Source organism: Psittacula echo (assembly GCF_963264785.1).
Source record: "Psittacula echo genome assembly, chromosome: 5".
NCBI classification, from domain to species: domain Eukaryota; kingdom Metazoa; phylum Chordata; class Aves; order Psittaciformes; family Psittacidae; genus Psittacula; species Psittacula echo.
The window spans coordinates 30,079,637-30,098,889 of record NC_137739.1 but is presented as its reverse complement, the minus strand read 5'-3'; the positions used below and the strand labels follow the sequence as shown (position 1 = coordinate 30,098,889).

At 40.1% G+C, this 19,253-nt stretch overlaps 1 protein-coding gene across 4 annotated transcripts in view; it reads left to right on the top strand.

Annotated features, from left to right (window-relative positions):
- The window catches only part of USP47 (ubiquitin specific peptidase 47), a 56,904-nt gene extending 40,539 nt beyond the window's left edge, over positions 1-16,365 (top strand). For all 4 annotated transcript variants that reach the window (XM_080618944.1, XM_080618946.1, XM_080618945.1 and 1 more), the window contains 10 exons: positions 2,828-2,947; positions 4,212-4,995; positions 5,884-6,059; positions 6,245-6,325; positions 8,025-8,140; positions 9,018-9,136; positions 11,481-11,611; positions 13,657-13,704; positions 13,792-13,922; positions 14,928-16,365. In XM_080618944.1, the coding sequence (XP_080475070.1) occupies positions 2,828-2,947; positions 4,212-4,995; positions 5,884-6,059; positions 6,245-6,325; positions 8,025-8,140; positions 9,018-9,136; positions 11,481-11,611; positions 13,657-13,704; positions 13,792-13,922; positions 14,928-15,102 (1,881 nt within the window). In that variant the 3' untranslated portion in view covers positions 15,103-16,365. The remainder of the gene's footprint in view (positions 1-2,827; positions 2,948-4,211; positions 4,996-5,883; positions 6,060-6,244; positions 6,326-8,024; positions 8,141-9,017; positions 9,137-11,480; positions 11,612-13,656; positions 13,705-13,791; positions 13,923-14,927) is intronic.
- The last annotated feature ends 2,888 nt before the right edge of the window (positions 16,366-19,253 follow it).

Here is a 19,253-nt window from a genome sequence, read left to right as displayed (position 1 = left end):
AGACTTCAAGAGAGCAGACTTTGGCCTCTTCAGGATCCTGCTTAGTAAGGTTCCATGTGATACAGCTCTAGAGGGCAGGGGGGCCCAAGACTGTTGGTTGATATTCAGGGATCACCTACTTTGCAGTAGGAGTGTTGCATCCCAACTAGAAGGAAGTGCAGCAGGAGGGCCAGGAGACCTCCTTGGATGGATAAGGAGCTGCTGAGGAAACATCAAGGGAAAAAAGAGGCTTATAGAAGGTGGAAGCAAGGACAAGCAGCCTGGGAAGAATACAGGGATGTTGTCCGGGAAGCTAGAGACCAGGTTAGGAAAGCTAAGGGCCAGTTAGAATTAAACTTGGCTAGGGATGTTAAGGATAGCAGGAAGGGATTCTGTAGTTACATTGCACATGAAAGACAGACTAGGGACAACATGGGCCCTCTCCAGAAGCTATCAGGAGAACTGGCTACCCAGGATTTGGAGAAGGCTGAGGTTCTTAATGACTTCTTTGCCTCAGTCTTCACTGGCAACTGCTCTGACCACACCACCCAAGTCTTGGAAGGCGAACGCAGGGGCTGTGAGAATGAAAACCCTAGGCCCACTGTAGGAGAGGATCTGGTTCGAGATCATCTTAAGAACCTGGATATGCACAAGTCTATGGGACCTGACAAAATCCATCCGCGGGTCCTGAAGGAGCTGGCAAATGAAGTTGCTAAGCCACTGGCCATCATATTTGAACACTCATGGCAGTCAGGTGAAGTTCCCGACGACTGGAAGAAGGGAAATATAACCCCCATTTTCAAGAAGGGGAAAATGGATGACCCGGGGAATTACAGACCAGTCAGTCTCACCTCTGTGCCTGGCAGACTCTTGGAGCAGATTCTCCTGGAGGGCATGCTAAGGCACATGAAAAACAAGGAGGTGGTTGGTGACAGCCAGCATGGCTTCACTAAGGGGAAATCCTGCCTGACCAATTTGGTGGCCTTCTATGATGGGGCTACAGAACTGATGGACAGGGGTAGAGCAGTTGATGTCATCTACCTGGACTTGTGCAAAGCATTCGACACTGTCCCACATGACATCCTTGTCTCTAAATTGGAGAGACATCAATTTGATGGGTGGACCACTTGGTGGATAAAGAACTGGCTGGATGGCTGCACGCAAAGAGTTGTGGTCAATGGCTCAATGTCCGGCTGGAGACCAGTAACAAGTGGTGTCCCTCAGGGGTCAGTGTTGGGACCGGTCTTGTTCAACATCTTTGTCAGTGACAGGGGCAGTGGGATTGAGTGTGCCCTCAGCAAGTTTGCCGATGACACCAAGCTGTGTGGTTCGGTTGATACGCCGGAGGGAAGGGATGCCATCCAGAGGGACCTCGACACACTTGTGAGGTGGGCTGATGCCAACCTTATGAAGTTTAACTATGATTCAAGAGACTTGCCAAGTGCAAGGTCCTACACGTGGGTCGGAGCAATCCCAGGCACAGCTACAGGTTGGGCAGAGAAGAGATTGAGAGCAGCCCTGCAGAGAAGGACTTGGGGGTGCTGGTCGATGAGAAAATGAACATGAGCCGGCTTCAGTGTGCTCTCGCAGCCCAGAAAGCCAACCGTATCCTGGGCTGCATCAAAAGGAGTGTGACCAGCAGGTCAAAGGAGGTGATCCTGCCCCTCTACTCTGCTCTCGTGAGGCCTCACTTGGAGCATTGTGTGCAGTTCTGGTGTCCTCAACACAAAAAGGACATGGAACTGTTGGAGCAAGTGCAGAGGAGGGCCACGAGGATGATCAGGGGGCTGGAGCACCTCCCATATGAAGACAGGCTGAGAAAGTTGGGGCTGTTCAGCCTGGAGAAGAGAAGGCTGTGTGGAGACCTCAGAGCAGCCTTCCAGTGTCTGAAGGGGGCTTATAAGGATTCTGGAGAGGGACTCTTTGCTAGGGACTGTAGTGACAGGACAAGGGGTAGCGGCTTAAAACTTAAACAGAGGAAGTTTAGATTGGATACAAGAAGGAAGTTCTTTACTGTAAGGGTGGTGAGGCACTGGAATGGGTTGCTCAGGGAAGTTGTGAATGCTCCATCCCTGGCAGTGCTCAAGACCAGGTTGGACAGAGCCTTGGGTGGTATGGTTTAGTGTGAGGTGTCCCTGCCCGTGGTGGGGGGGTTGGAACTAGATGATCTTAAGGTCCTTTCCAACCTTAACTCTTCTGTGATTCTATAACTGTTACCATATAACTGAACCAACATTTAATTTCTTTCTTTGGCTTCAGTAACTGAAATACATCGTCCAAAGCTGTACACATTCTCCCTACAAATCCTCCTTTTAATTCCAGGAGCCTCTTGTCATTAAGTTGCAGATTGATCTTTGGATCATGGGATGTTACTGCTTCCATTAAATTTTAAGACTTGGTCACATCTGTGTAAATTATTTCAGTGGTTGGTGTAACTTCATAATATACGTTATGAAACATGATTTCAGTAATTCAAATTCAGTCTAATTAAGTGAACAGTGAGCAAAACTTGAGGCTGAAGAATATTTTGTATTTTCATTTGATATGTGCTGTAAACTAGACTGTTTGCTGGTCATAAACCATTTGTCAGATCTCTGCAAAGCCAAGCCATTTTGGTCTATTGATGTTTTGGAAAAACTAGTATTAGCCACATATCAAATAATGGAGAAAAGGAACTGGAGTTGAACAGGTTTGGGAGGTTTTTCCCCACATTGTCTTTGCAATTTGTAAGTCAATAAGCAAACCTTCTCCTTTGCCTGTGGATGATCTTACAAAATGAAATACTTGCTCCAGTACTTCAAGTTACATGTGATGTGCATGTTACCTTACTGTCAATGTCTTACTTTAGGCTACACACCTGCCTGCTGAAACAATGCGAGTAGTATTAGAGCGCTGCTACAATGACTTGCGTCTGCTGAATGTTTCCAGCAAAACACTGAAAGCTGAAGGCTTTTTTAGAAGCAACAAGGTACATGCTGTGGTTTTTAAATTGTTCACTTCATGTGTTTGTAAACTTTACTGTTGTGTTGTAAAAGGTCTGGATAGCTGTGTCGAATTTGCAGTGGATAACTGTCACATTTCACTGGGGTTTTTTTTTAACTAGCAAACATTATGGTGCTGATGAATACTATAGCCTATATGTGAAACCAGATGTACATAACAAGGAAAGCAGATTCAGCATCAGACATCTGGTTCAAATGATAGTGAGGTTAACAGCCTTATGATGACTTTTAAAAGTCAACCCTTACTAGGGAACAAAGGTTGGCATATTACTGTGAAACCTGCATAATTTATTTTCTAAACATTCTGAACACCTGTGCCTGTTCTCAGTAATAAAGTTCTTGAGAAACAAATGTCAGAACTAAGAGAAGTTCTGGTGGGTTTTTGTCTTAAATTCAGTAGTTTTACTATGCAGATTCCCCCAGCCAAATTTATATTGTTTTTCCAAAAAGTTTTCTAATAAAGGTTTCCAGTAATAGTTGTGTAGTGCAACATAAAAAGAGTAACTTACTACTTACTTAACTTCATCTGAAGCATTGCCCTTTTAGCTGCAGTAGTAATAGCACACCTTTTGACACATTTTGCACATCCTCAGTGTCTGAAATTTCATCAAGGATAGTGTGTTCTTGAGTTTACAAAGGATTAGCAAAAGCTGTGGTGGCTTATAGCTGAGTGAAACAATGTCATTGACTTGTTACTCAGTTACAGTGAGCCCTCTTGCATTCACCTTGTCACTGCAACACAGTGGCCATTGACAAAAGGAAGAAAGAAAATTGTTCCCTTGTGTTCTAATTTGGGCTATTGCTTACCCATGAATACATTTAAAGATTTCTTGGTGCTATACTAGAAAATAAAGAAAAAACTGCCACCTGTAGTTGTGGGGCTTATTACTGCCTTAACTAGAGTTAGTGTCCAGGTGAAGGGTGTCCATGAAGTGATACATAGCTACACTTCTGAACATAAGTGTTTACTGCAGCTGATCAGTCTGCTTACAGTTCACTCCAGTCTTAACATGATTATGAAAAGTGAAGTCATTATTCACCTGCAGACTCATTTGTCTGATTCTTAATGTGGGTTTTTTGTTTGTTTGGGTTTTTGTTTTTTTCCTGAAAGGTGATGTTTCCTAGACATGTAATTTCTAATGTGTGCTCAATCTGTGTGTTTGTTACTGTTACTTTTTACTTTTATTTAAAATAACACTGCGTAATAAAACACCATTATCTTATGTCCAGGTATTTATTGAAAGCTCAGAGTCATTAGATCATCATGTGGCATATACAGATTCTCACTTATGGAAACTTTTGGATCGGCATGCAAATACAATCAGGCTGTATGTTTTGTTACCAGAGCAATCACCTGGATCTCAATTTAGACGAGCAGTTTATCAGAAGCCTAGTGGAGATTCAGGCAACTTGGATGAAGCCTGTGAAAGAGTAAAAGGACCTGTAGGTAATATGAAATCTGTAGAGGCAATTCTGGAAGAAAGCACCGAGAAGCTTAAAAGCTTGTCTCTGCAGCAGCAGCAGCAGCAGGAGGGGGATAATGGAGACAGCAGCAAAAGCACAGAAGCCAGTGATTTTGAAAATATTGAATCACCTTTAAATGAAATAGACTCTTCAGCATCAGCAGAAAACAGAGAACTTGAAAACCAAATTCAGATTTCTGATACAGAAAATATCCAGTCTGAAGAACGGTCCGATTCAGATGTAAATAATGACAGGAGTACAAGTTCAGTGGACAGTGATATCCTGAGCTCCAGTCATAGCAGTGATACTTTATGCAATGTGGACAATGCCCCACTTCCCTTGGCTAATGGACTTGATTCTCATAGTATCACAAGTAGTAGGCGATCAAAAGCTAATCAGGGGAAGAAAGAAACCTGGGACACAGCAGAAGAAGATTCTGGAACAGACAGTGAATATGATGAAAGTGGCAAGAGCAGAGGAGAAGCACAATATATGTACTTCAAGTCAGAACCCTACACTGCAGATGAAGGTTCAGGAGAAGGGCAAAAATGTGTGTATTCCTTTTAAGTGCCTTAAAATAATCCAGATTTTATTACTATTTAATTAATATGCCATGCTAAGAAGTCTGATGACAGTTGTTTAAGTGATTAGCCTGAGGGGAAAGCTTTTATGTATTTTTAGTATGAAAACATGATCAGATTTATAATTCAAATAATTTATTCAGTGAAATATTCCAAATAGATTTTTTTTTTATTCTAGTGACTCATTAGAATATAATCGTGATGTAGTTGGTAGTGTAGTCTAAAATCCATATATTAAGAAGCACAGTTTGTAAAGATAAATTGTTAACTTCACTTTCCAGAATTTCACATTACTACAGTGGCTTTTCCTTAATTACGAAATTATTCCATGAAAAAATCCCTCAATCTGGACTCAAGCTTGCCTTGTGATATCCTATGGCCTTCCGGAACACAGAGTTAACCAAACTTTTTAATCCTGAAAGCCAGGAGGGAAGAAAAGGTTTGGGTGGCATGTGCCTGGCCAGCCCCACTTCAGAAGCACTTCTGTCTGTCCCTTGAGGCAGGGGAGACCTGTGGAGGGATTTTCTGCGAACGGTACCTCTGATTCTCTCCAGTAGTTGTCTTACTGAATGGAGAAGATACTACTTTGCTCCGTTATTTCACTGATAACAAAATAGTGCAGTTTGGAATTGCTGTGTTTTCCAGGAGTATCTCCCATAAGCACTTAAAATACAGCAAAGCTCTTAAATGTTCTGGTAATAGCATCAGATAAAATGGAAATGTGGCCATTAACTATAATGATGATTTTTCAGTATTGTTTTGTTGCAAGTGATAACTGTGAATGTATGAAAATAAGATTCTAGAGAGCATTTTTTGGTAGTGTGTTTCATGCCATTTTTATCTTTTTTTTTGCTTAGGGCTGATGGTACATGTTGATAAAAGAATTACACTGTCTGCTTTCAAGCAACATTTGGAGCCCTTTGTTGGAGTTCCATCTTCTCACTTCAAAGTCTTTAGAGTCTATGCCAGCAATCAGGAGTTTGAGAGTGTTCGGCTGAATGAGACACTTTCATCATTTTCTGATGATAATAAGGTTGTTCAGAAGTTACTTTGAATCCATAAATATATATTGCTACTGTATAGACAAACTTAAGAACTTTATTTACAACTTTTTCTTAACTTGCCACATGAAATTATTACATTGGTATTAGTAGTGTGTTACAAGATACACTTCTGAGTTTTTTATCAGTTCTGACAGGTACTCCTTTTGCCTTCCAGATAACTATTAGACTGGGAAGAGCCCTTAAGAAGGGTGAATACAGAGTCAAAGTCTATCAGCTTTTGGTGAACGAGTCGGAGGTAAGGTCTTGAATATTTCAAGACTGAGTCATTAAATATTGGCCAAGGTTTTTCACTGAAATCCTGGGGGGAAAAAGTCCTTCTTTTGTCTGCATTTTCCTACAAGTTTTCCTGGATTTGTGTCGTCGTTTAAGCCCGGGCCATAAGTCAGCCACGCAGCCCTCTCACTCACTCTACCCCTTTCTTCCCCTCCCCACCCCCGAGGAGAATTGAAAGAATGTAACTCCCACAGGTTGAGATAAGAACAGTCCAGTAACTAAGGTATAACACAAACCACTGCTGCTACCACCGATAATAATAATGATAAGGGAAACAACAAGGGAAGAGAATACAATACCACCCGTCGATACGCAGCCTGACCGAGCAGTGAACCAGCCCTTCCGGATAACTCCCAGTTACATCCTGGGCATAACATGCAGTGGTATGGAATGCCTCTTTGGCTAGTTTGGGTCGGGTGTCCTGTCTCTGCTTCCTCCCGGCTTCCCCTCCTCCCTGCCAGACCATGAGACTCAGAAAGTCCTTGGTCAGAGTAAACATTACTGAGCAGCAACTGAAAACATTGGTGTTATCAGCGCTGTTCTCAGGCCGAAAGTCAAAAACACAGCTACTAAGAAGGATTAAAAATGACTGCTGCTGCTGAACCCAGGACAGTTTGAAAAGGGAACTTGAGATTATTTCTGTTTATGCTGTTCCAAGCATAAAATTGGAGTGTGATCTACAGTGTATCTCATGTCTCTCTCTGCAGTGTAGATGGAATGCAGATGAAAATAATTGTTTCTTTGTTTTTCTTAAATGTATGGAAATCATGTAGAATTCTTTCCAGATAACAAGCTGGTTTTGCTCATGGTTAGAGTTTTCAGTAATACTCTACTGATATAATTTGTCACATTCATGCACTGCAGACAGTGCTTATCAGAATGATCAGCTGGATAATAGCCCTTTCTGCGTAAGACAAGCCTGAGACAAAAATGTCTCTCTTGCAGTAACACAGCTCACTTGCCTGCTGCATCTTTAGGGACACGAAAAGTATAAAAGTGATTTCAGTATATAGATTACAGTCTTCTAGAGTTTGCATGCACCTGAAGTTCTGATTTGATTTTTTGGACCAAACTGCAGGATACATATTAATAATCATAGAATCACAGAATGGTTTGGGTTGGAAGGGACCATATAGATCATCCAGTTCCAACCACCTGCCACAGACAGGGATACACTCCACTAGACCAGGTTGCTCAAAATCCACCCATCCTGGCCATGAAGCCAGGAATGGATAAGTGTAAGAGACTGAAGCTGAACTGATAAAGCAGGGAATGAGATAAATTTAGCTCGTGGGGTCATGGAGTTCCAATGAAAGCCAAGAAAGTGGCATTTGCATTATTGTATGGCTTCTTTAATTTAAAAGCTCCTATCACATTGTTTAGAATGTTAATACAATGGTAGCAATTAGTAATAACAGACACAAGGCACTATTTCTGCAGTGGCATGCATTCACTATGTTTGAATGACTTGTTAAAGGCTGGTGCTACACAAATCAGTTAAACCTAATTTTAATCAATTCATTGCTTACGTTGTTTATGAAAAGCAGTCTAATGGTCACTTTGCTAGATGGATGGACTGGTCAGAAAATGTGAACAGAAGGCAAATCTACTTTTTTCTGTTCTAAAACTTGTTCTTAATCACCTTCTCTTTCTGTTCACAGCCGTGCAAGTTTCTTCTAGATGCTGTTTTTGCTAAAGGAATGACTGTCCGACAGTCAAAAGAGGAGCTGCTTCCTCAACTTCGAGAACAATGTGGCCTAGACTTGACGATTGACAGGTGAAGAGACTGCAATCCATTGAAGTTACCTGATTAAATACTACTTTAAAATGAGGGGTGGTTTTGGTTTGGGGTTGTTTTGTGTTTCCCCCCTCCACCTCTTGTGGAGAAACGAAGATATGAAAGGGGCAGGAATAAGTTACTGTGGTCTTTGACACATTGGAAGACAAATGTTGGTCCTTCCCTCTTGATAAAAGTAGTAGAAACCAAGATCTGGACCAGGTTTTTCACCTTGGTCCTTTCCTCACCATGAGTGGGCCAAAGGATTTCTGACTGCTGTGGTTGGGTTATATTCTCTAGTGCCCTTTGATTATGGGGCACATCACTTTTGCGTGGACACACCATTACACTTCATTGTTTGTATCTGTTTAATCTTTAGTTGTTTATAGTTTTATTTATCTCTGTATCTAAATCAAAGCTCATGCTTTTTGTGTTGTGATTGGATTGTTGCAGTAAACCTAAGTACATAAATCGGACACCAGTGCTCTTCTAATCCTTTACCTTGTCCCTTTTTAACCCTCAAAAAAGGTAAAGAGAAGCATCAAAATTGTCAGAAGTATTTGGGAATATTCTGGTTTATTATATGAAATAGAATATTCTTTATCTAAATTCCCTACACATTTCTTGCACTGAACAAGTACAACACAGGCTTGTTTTCTTTGTGTTTATGAAAAGTTCAGCACTAAGAGCAAGTAGTTGATACGCTTCTGTCAGGACTATTTCAGAATGTTAAAACTCATTCCTGGTAAACCTAATCAGACCTTACATAAATGAGTTGTGTTTCAGTTTTGTCAGAAAAATACTCAGTTTTGAATCTCTGGCAGTGATGTTGATGAGCAGGTAAAAACTCAGCTTTTTCTTCATAATGTATTTGTAGGTTTCGCCTACGAAAGAAAACCTGGAAGAACCCAGGCACTGTGTTTCTGGATTATCATATCTATGAAGAAGATATCAATATTTCAAGCAACTGGGAGGTCTTCTTAGAAATACTTGATGGTAATGATATAGTTTCAAGAGAAAGAAGATAATGTTAGATTTTTTTTTCTTTAGAGAATGTTTGAAAATGTACTTCACTTTTTTTTTCCCTTTTTTTTTTTTTCAAAGACTTAATGCCATTTTAATAGCATTTTCTTACAAAAAAAAAAAGTAGAAGCAAAAAGAATAATACAAGCCTTGCGTGAAGCTGGGTAGGACCTTGTGGAAGTGCAGATTTCATGAGGCTGTGATCTGCTGAAGCAGTAATAGCAGTACCGGTTTGTAAGCTTATTGGAAGCCTTTGGGCACACAGTAGTAGTGTAGGCAGTTTTTTGCATGTTTATGTTTTCACTGTACATAAAACCTGCAGGAATGCCTATACTATGCTTTTATTTGTATCTAATTTTTGGACTAGTATTGGTAATTTGTAGTTAGCTAAAATATGTATGTGTGTACACAGTACCTATGTAATTTGTTTTTAAAGTCAGCACAGCTGTCCAGTCATAGTAGTTTTCAGGCACAAGTGAAAACCCACTCATCTTCTGTCATGAAATGCTAAATTTTTGAATAGTCCTCGTTTATGAAAACAACTTTGGTAACAGAAGTTAGAGAACAGATTGCTAAATTCTGCCTAAATACCATTAAAAATACGGCATTTCTTAAGCTGTCCTTTGCATATACACTTAAAAAATTTGACTCTGTATGCAAAAGCATAATTTAAAGGAAAAAAAAGTAGGTCACACTGTTTTTTCTCTAGATTAACAGATGAAGAATTAATAGATGAAGAATGTGAATTCCATTCACTCAGGAACTTTCTTCACAAGCATACCTAGCTGAAGAAGTCCCATTTAACTGTTAATCCAATATTTTGGCAGCTGTGTTCAATTCTGGTATTCTTAATTTTTAACAAAATTGTGCCAGTGCAAGTACCAAAACAGCAGGAGGCCTGCAGATTCCAGTGGCCATATGTATCAGCTCAGACTTCAGTTAAAACTCCACAGTCTTAAATAATTTTGTATCAGTTTTAGATTAGTTGCTGTACTGTTTCTGTAGTGAGCAGGTTTGGAGGTGCTACTTCTTAGACCCATACATCCCACTTAGTTCACAGGCACACCAGGGCTTCCAGGTATTCTGGAATATTCTGTATAACTGTCTAGCTCTGCCCTAGATGTGCTGCTTAAACCCAGTTGTAGAAGATACATCTAGATCCCACTAGATTCTGTGAAAATTAAGTTGTACGTACCCACAGCTGCCACAGAGGTTATTGGAAGAGTGTAAAGGCCACTTCTTTAAGTCAAGGTTTGTAAGGCCTTCCACCAGCACCGCTGACTTCATTTTGTTCTTCAGCCAAACACTGAATACATTAAGCAGGTAAATAACGCAACCTACAATAATTTACATTTAAGATTCTTATCATAGCTTTGCATCGCACTGTTGCAGACATATTTAAATCAGTTATTTTCTGTCTCTGAAGAGAATTTATGTAACTGCTGCAGACTTGGAATGCCCAGAAGCATTAGGTGGCTGGATCTTAATTTCGGCTAATAGGTTAGAATTGAAAGGTGGCACAAATGTAGTCACAGGCAGGACTGTAGAGGGGATTTAGGGAGAAGCCTTACCAGTGCTGGTGGCTTCATGCAGAAAAAGCATCTAATGGTAGACATAAATGCTAAAGCCACAAGTTCGGCATGCTAAGTTACAAGTTTATAGAATGATTTAAAATAAAATCAGCCCTTTGGTATCACTTCTGCCTATCTCATTGTAACTTTAACAGTATTACCCCGTCAACCAGAGAAAGCTCTATTACCTGGAACTAGTATAAAAAGACTGGAGGCAGTATGTACTAAAACTTTTCAAGGTGGTAGGTATAAAGCAGGGTTTGATAACTAGTGTGTAAAATCTAGAAGTCAAATATGGAAAGCTTGTTTTGGTAAAGGAAGTGAAGTGCATGAATAAATACCAGATTGATGAGGAATTTCTTATGATCTGGAGGTAAGCATCTGGTTAGGTGGATAGATACTGTATGCATAACTAAGCTGGGTTTGACTGAAAAAAACATACCCTAAAGAAGAATAAATGGCATGGCTTCTAAGAGATACTGCCTATGAAAAATTCCTTGAAAGGAGCTGATAGCAAAAAGTCAAACTAAATGCAAGCCCCTTTAACTAAGTCTGTGGCATCCCCCATCTTGTGTTGTCCTCCTGCCCCTTTTTGTTTTAGTGGACTACTTCCAGCACACTTGCTGTGTTGGTTAGTATGTGTATGTAGTGCAGTATTCCATATTTGAGTATGCTTATGCTATGGGAAAACTAATTTTAAATAATAGATTTTGTGATGGTAATATAAAATTATCTTTCTTTGCTAGGAGTAGAAAAGATGAAATCCATGTCACAACTTGCTGTTTTATCAAGACGATGGAGGCCATCAGAAATGAAACTAGATTCTTTCCAAGAAGTAGTACTGGAAAGCAGCAGTGTTGAAGAATTAAAAGAGAAGGTAAAATGTTTAACGCGTTCCTTGTGGTATCTAAAAGCCTTATTGATGTCCTCTGTTGGGAAGCACGGAGATGTCATAGCTACAAAAATCATGTTGCATGGTGATTATTTTTTTTCGCAGGAGCTGAGAACCTGTCCCATCCTATTGCCAAAGCTGTATTTATTATCAGCTTTACTTCTTAATTTCACGTAATGGTCTGGTGTCAAAGCATTCAGTTGAATACATGCAAAAGAAAAAAAAAAGTGGTATCTTGACGCTTAGGCAGCATATTATGTGTCTCCCTTATCCTGGAAAAACACATGTGAAAGAAAAGTTAAACCATTGTCACTTTGTTTTTTCAAGCCAGTATTTTGGTATCCCAAAATACCAGACCTGTCTGCCTCTTCATATTTGAATTTAAGAGCTCTTGCTCAGGTACAGTGTAACTGTGCCAAGTAGATTGACCTACGTGTTGGTTGGAAAGAAGTACGCCTTTGGTATGTTTTGTTGTTTTTCTTAAGGTCAGAAGCTTCTAACAGGTAAGCATATATGTGCCATCCTTGCAGAAATGAGCAGTAGAAGTATGTCTCATATTGAAATTGTTTTGTTAATCCAGTATATCACAGGGTTCCACTCTTGGAGAAATGGTTATTAGGGAAATATTATTTGTATGTGGCAATACTGAGACATAAAAGGCCACCTTGGATGTTGCAGCCAGCAAAGATCCTACTAGCAGTGAAGTCTGCCAAAGCCTTACTTTAATAAACCAGTCAGCTTCTGTAAGTTAGGGCTTAGCTGGTAGGCTGGGAAGAGGAACTTTGTTCAGCTTCCATAGAATGCAACAGCCTTGGGGTTGTGTACATACACAGATTAAGCTATGGTCTGGTTTCTTGTATTTTTCAAATAGAAGTGAAGTTGTGACTACAGGTTCTTCCATGCAGTCTTCATGATTTCTTCTTCTCTTTGCTTGTATCTGGGAGAGTTGGCTGCTCTTTTTTTCCAGTCGTAAGACTGGCTGTGCAAGGAGCAATTGTAGCAGCATTCTCTCTGAGAGGTCTTAATCTTTTTATTGCCACCAGTAATAAGAGAAACTTCAATATGACACGTGTAGTAAGAGATCTGTTCAGCCAGCTCTTCTCTTTCAGGCAAATTTTATTAGTAGAGTGTAGGGCTGATACATTTCAGAGTGTCTGGCTTTTGTCAGTAGTGTTTATTTCTCCTAGGTTCCGAAGGAAATGAGTTAGAAAATGGCACTGGCTGTTAGTCTTTTCTTACCATCAGCTTAATTTGAACACATCTGTTTTAACAGTTGATTTGAAAGAGGCAGGAATCTCAGAGAGGAAATCTCTTCAAGTTTGGGGAAAATAAACAGCCAGAGATAAACATAAATCAAAGTTAGTGCCTGCATTGTCGTGGAGACCAGACTGCAGCTCCTACTTGAGTCAAGGCTGGGGCAGCGATGAGCCTGTGTGCACCATGAGATGTTCAGCAGAGGGAGGGCTTCACCAAGGCCAGGGCCAGGGCATGAATGGTGCAATGGGGAGGTGCACAAGAGGGGCAGCAGCTGCAGGGCAGAAAAGCAGCCATGGGTGCTTGTTGGGGAATTGTGGGGTTGTTGTGGTAGGAAGTGCTGGTGTATGGAGATGGGTTTTAGTTGTGCGAGTTTTCTGGCTTTGCCTGATCCTAGGCTGACTGAGTAACAGCTTTCGTTTCGTGTAGTGAAGCTGCTGAGGGTAAACTGATGAACCTGAAGCTGTAACATGGGGCAGCTGGTCTCTTTGTATCTTGGAACTTGGCTGTTACTAATTGATTGTTTCTGTTAACCTTTTTCTGTCACCCCTTCACTGTTGAGAAGTATGATGCAAATGCCACATGTGACACACTAGTAACTTCAGAAATGTGAAAAATCTGTACCTTGCGGCTGGAATTTTGTACTAATACTTTGGCTCTTTAGAGGGTTTTTAAATATTTTAATTGAATTGATTTGGCAAGTCTGTTGACTTTATGTAGACACTGAACAACATTGTGGAATAGTATTAAATGTGCCATCTTTCTTCACTTTACAGCTGAGTGAATTAAGTGGAATACCCCTAGAAAACATAGAATTTGCAAAGGTATGTAAGATTTTGCCTATTACTACCTTTTAACGGCATGGATGTGTGATTATGAGTTTTATTCACTGAGTAATTGCTGCTTCTCAGGGTAGAGGAACGTTTCCATGTGACATCTCCATACTAGAGATTCACCAGGACTTGGACTGGAATCCTAAAGTATCTACATTGAATGTCTGGCCTCTGTACATTTGTGATGATGGTGCAGTAATATTTTATAGGTATGTATTTTATTACAGTGTATGTATAACAGAGCAAAACATCTGGGTATAAGACTTGAGGGGTGAGGTAATCAGCAGAAGCATAGAAGTACTTTTTTATTGTCTTAAAGAAAAGAGGGTTTAAAACACTGAGCTGAAATGTTTGTGCTCCTCAGCTTCCTAAGCCCCTGAATATTATGTTTATTGTTAAAGAAAACAAACACTGCATCCTTTTACTCAATCCTTGCTCCCAAACCACTGAAAATAATGCTGAATGCAAAGCCAGTTGCTATATTTGACTGTTTATCTGGATTTAATCTCTTCAAGTAGACCCATACCCTTGTGGAGTCTGTGAGGGTCTTGGCTGTAGGTTTTAGAGAGCAAGGGTTTTATTTTCTGAATTGATTTCTTTTGAGAAATTAGTATGGCTTCTTTGGGAAAAAGGATGCTACAATAGAAATGTTAACATGAGAATTGTTCATCAGCTGGTGGCAGTAGCCCAAAGGCGGTGTTTAAGAACTAAGAGCTTGAGTATTGTCCTTTCTGCCAGACTTGGTGAGTGGGGTAACCTCCTGAACATGTTGCTGCTACAGTATTTTTCTTTACAGTGAGCTTGAGGGAAACAGCTGGCTGATAGTGTGCTGGCCTTGAAGAAAATGAAACTACCAGGGAGAGCAGCTGGTAGTTTCTCTTAGGGGCTGGCTGACATGCTGCTTCCAGCTGTTGCTGCTGTGACCGAATAAAAAGCAGAGTCGTAGTTGTCTCTAAAGAACAAGAGTTACCGGGTAGATTGAAGAATGTATGCTTGGGTCTTGCTGCTTCCCCTGAGACTGCTGTCAGGATACAGCATGTCTCTGTTAGAAAAGCAGGTTTAGCCAGATTATTAGTTTCTGGAGAAGAAAATAATCCATAAGGAGTATTTTATGTATAGTTGTGGTTTTTACAAAGTTGCTCCAAATGAAACAATTACAGAAATTTAATTGTGGTTATGGTATTAATCTTAATTTTTACATATTTCTATTTTAGGGATAAAACTGAAGAATTAATGGAATTAACAGATGAGCAGAGAAATGAGCTGATGAAAAAGGAAAGCAGCAGACTCCAGAAAACTGGACACCGTGTAACCTACTCTCCTCGTAAGGAAAAAGCACTAAAAATTTATCTGGATGGAGCACCAAATAAAGACTTGACTCAAGACTGATACTCGCTATAGCATTTTCCCTGAGGAATTTTTTTTTTTTAAATCAAAAGGTTCACTACTACTGTGTAGTGCCGTTATGGCAGGACATTCATTAGGTGTAAAGCGCTGACACCAGCACTGATTGGGCTGTGCTACCAATCAGAAGCGCAGTGCCCCGTTGGGTAGCTGCTTGACTTGGAATCATGTTGTGCACTATAGTCAAATGTACTGTAAAGCTAAAAGGGATGTGCAAATAAAAGATTAGAACTCAAAAGTGGGCGGGGAGGGAAACGAGTGGAAGTTCTTGAGGACAGTGTGCACATAGTAGCTAGTTGAACTAGCCTCAAACAGGATACTCAGCTTAATAAAAGCTGTGCAAAGGCCATGAAATAATCCTTTTTTCTGTTTGTTTCACTGATACACACATTACCTCATCAGAGAGCCTGCAGTAAATGTTAACACATTGGTTCTGGGGAAGCGACAGCACACGGTTGAAGGTGAAATGGAAGTGCTGCACGTGTGAGGTTTCAGAATGTTCTTCCACAAAAGAGGCAGTCAGAGGGGTGTGGGCAGAAAGCTGGCAGCAGACCTTGGGTCAGAAGTGCTGTCGTAAGGTAAACTGCATTTTAATAGGTTACAGAGGCCGGTGAGCAGATCTGCTATATTGCATTCAATGTGTAAATACCATTTGCCCTATCCATTTACCAGACCTGTGGTTCAGCTATTTACCATGGTGTTTCTTTTCACATATCAACATTCATTGTGTACATTTGGAAGTATAGTTGCCTATTTAAAATTGTATTCATTTTATGTTTGATGATGCTGGGTACTTCAGGGTTGTATTTCCCCTTGTTAATGAAGTTTTTGTTTTGTTAGCTCCTTTTTGTACATTTTGGTTTTGAGACTATTACAAGTTTGCATCTTCTCCACACGCTGAAAGTTGTTTTCTTTTCCCCAGTTGATTCTGTAGCGCTGTGTAGTCAAATATTGGGGCAACCTCTGACACCTCAACATACAAACTTGGTAGTTAAGGTTGTGGTGCAAAGACTGATGCAGTCAACATGATTTCATTGCAAAGCCTAGGAACAGCCATTTTTTGCTTTGGTCCATAAAGATCAATAGAGAACAATTCTCTGTAGTTTTTGGAAAACCACCTAATTTATAACAATCAAAAGGTTTTGGTAAAGTTTTTCATGCCACATGCTGTTTACAACAATGAACATGCCAATAAAACATTTGTTCATTCTGTTGTGTTATTTTAATCATTAAATGCTGTGAGCTTTATCTGGAAAATTATGGAATTATTTCATGGAAACACAAACTTTCCCAGGGCAATGTCAGAATCGCAAGACTGTGTGTATCTGTGTGTGTATGTGCACACACCCCTGTGTGTACTTGGTGAGTGGTTTGTAGCCTGTCTGCTGCTCCTCTTTACTTTGATTCACACCAAATGTTGCTTCAACTGTAAGTTTCCTTTTCCAGAATTGAATTCCTCACTTGAATTGAATTCACTTCCTTAGAAGTGAAATTTCTAAACTCCAAATTTAATTGGCAGCTAAGTTCTGCTCCAGAGGAATAAGGGCTTTCACTAACAAAGTTCAGTTCTTCCATCCATACTGACCCAGATTGGCCCATAACTCCTGAGGAATCTGGCAGCTTTAGAACCAGGCACTGCACAGAGGAACTTACTCATTCTTCCTCTTCTTTTAAACCTGTGCTATCTCTTGTCCAACATGGATGGGGTGGAAGCAGGAGGAAAGGAAGCATAGAGTACCATCCAGTAGGTAGAGCACTGCATTAAATTGCTGTTTACATGTGTATGCAGACTGCTGAAAGACCCTTGGAGGTTTTAGAAAAGGAAAAATTGAATTATCAAATGGGTCATGAAATTTCTCCGAATGTTTTGAGAGCCAAAAATCTAGAGGTGGAATAAAGTAGAGATAAGAGAAGAATTCCAAAAGCTTGCTTAATCTCTAGCCTAATTTGGGAAACTTCCACTGAGAACATCTTCAAAGAAGTTAATTTTAAATCTGTCGGTCTTGGCAGAAATCTGGATAGAGGACAAGGGGGGTGGGGGGCATCTTTGTAAGGATTTCTTGTCTGGTGGTGCACTTCCAGCGTACTGGAATATATTCTGAGGTGTTCTGGGAAACATTCTGATTGTTTTAAACATTTTTGAGTTTGACCATGGGCATTTTAAAGAAACAAGAAGCTTCATGTCCCTTAATGTACTTACTTCAGCTGAAATCTCACTGAACTTCTGATGAGTACTAACACTTTATCTTCCAAGGATTGAGGTGTCAAGAATCTCGAAGGGAGAATGATGCTATCGTTACAATAGGGCAGTATTTACACACAGTTACTGTGTTCATTACTTTTAACAGGAGAATTGCAGTGACAGTTAATTCATTCTCTTTATAAAGGTGGGCTGTCTCTAAGCACAGTAATCTTACGGGGATAGAAAAGAAAGGCAGATTCAGTGAACTCTGAGAGCATGTGTATATGTGCATGTGCTGGTGTGAGAATTGGTGGTGTAAATGTATAAATGGACCCTTAAACTAGAAGTCAGACTGTTCTGATGAAATACCCTTCCTGTTCATAATGATAGTGGTTATTGAGTGTGGTACCCAAGGAATTGATGGAAAGCTTTCATAGATCAGAAGTGATGAAAGACTTGCAGGCTAGTAGCTGCAAACTACAAGTAGCACAGCCTTGTAGCTGCTTTACTGTTCCAAATTGGACATAAGCGGTAGGGATTAATGTGGGAAGATCCACAAAGAGTTACTTGGCTGGAGCCTTGTGTATCTTTTACCATGTGCAATAGCAGATGGTGGCATCTATACCCCAAAAAACATCAATAACTGCACAGCTCTTGTAGCAACCGTTCGTTGAGAAAGCTAGGAGTTTGAGAGTTTGGTGGATTAGATTTTACTCAGCTGGGTATGGATTTCTTAAATCAGTGACCTCTTGGGATGGCAATGATAATCATGTTGTAACAGATTTATGCTTATGAAGTGTATTCAAAGCACAAACCATTTTTCAAAGAATTTGGGTGTAACAGAATTAAGTAGGAGAAGCACAAGTCTCTAAATACAAGAAGCTAATTAAGATATCACTGCTAAACTGCAGGAATGAATTTATATGCACACTGTCTCTCAAAAAGGGTAGGTGATGATGGAGTTGGCAGATCCTTTAATCAATGTACGTAAAGGTGTTAGTGTAATGCAGAATGGTGCCGTGTGTGGCACTGTATTCAGCTCTAGCTTAGGCATAGACTGGTAACTGCAGCTGTGCCATTCTCATGTGATGACACTCCACATATTCAGTGTACAACAGAGAATCTGTTAGTTCTGTAAATTTAATTTTAGATAGTGTATTTTGCCCTTGAGAGAGCCCTGAACAGTCACATTGAAAGTTCCTACATAGAAACCAAACATGATATGAATATAAGAATGTACACACTATTAGTTATTTATATGGAAAATGTTGTAGGCTTTTGTTTGTTAGTATGCCCCTTAGGTAGTGGGAAGGCCAACAACCATTGTGTGTGAAAGTATAAAACCCAAGGGATGCTCTAGCTGTGGAACACCAGTTCTGAAGTTACACTGCAGGCTGCTGCAGGACAGATGGCATCCACTGTATGCAGCTGAACAGCAGCTCTGGATATATTCATCTAAAAGGGTAAGCATCCTTTCTTTTTTCTACCGTTACAATGTGTGTATGGTGGGGGTGACATGACACGAAGAATCTGCATTTTGCAGCTTCGCTGATTGTATTTTCTAAAGAAAAAAATAAACCCTCAAAAATTTGCTTAAAATCAGTCTCCAAAGTAGATAGTTCTTACCCTGGGGAAACAAAAAGCCCAACAAATCAACATTCTAAACATACATACTTAAAGGTCACTTCTACAGTCACTAATGTCTTATGATTATTTATGCTTAAGTGTGTTTTTTAATGAGTACAAGTACTGATAAGTTTACGGGGAAAGTACTAACGCAGAAGAAACACTGATATAGTTCTTACTTGTCTTTGACAGCAGGTTTGGTCCAAGGATTGAGTGAATTCAACAAGCATTTGGACATGCAGGTTTGGTGCACAGAAAAGGGTGCTCACTGAAGACATTGTTTATTACACTTCTATCCAGTGGTAAGTGTTCAGGGTTTATATAAGCA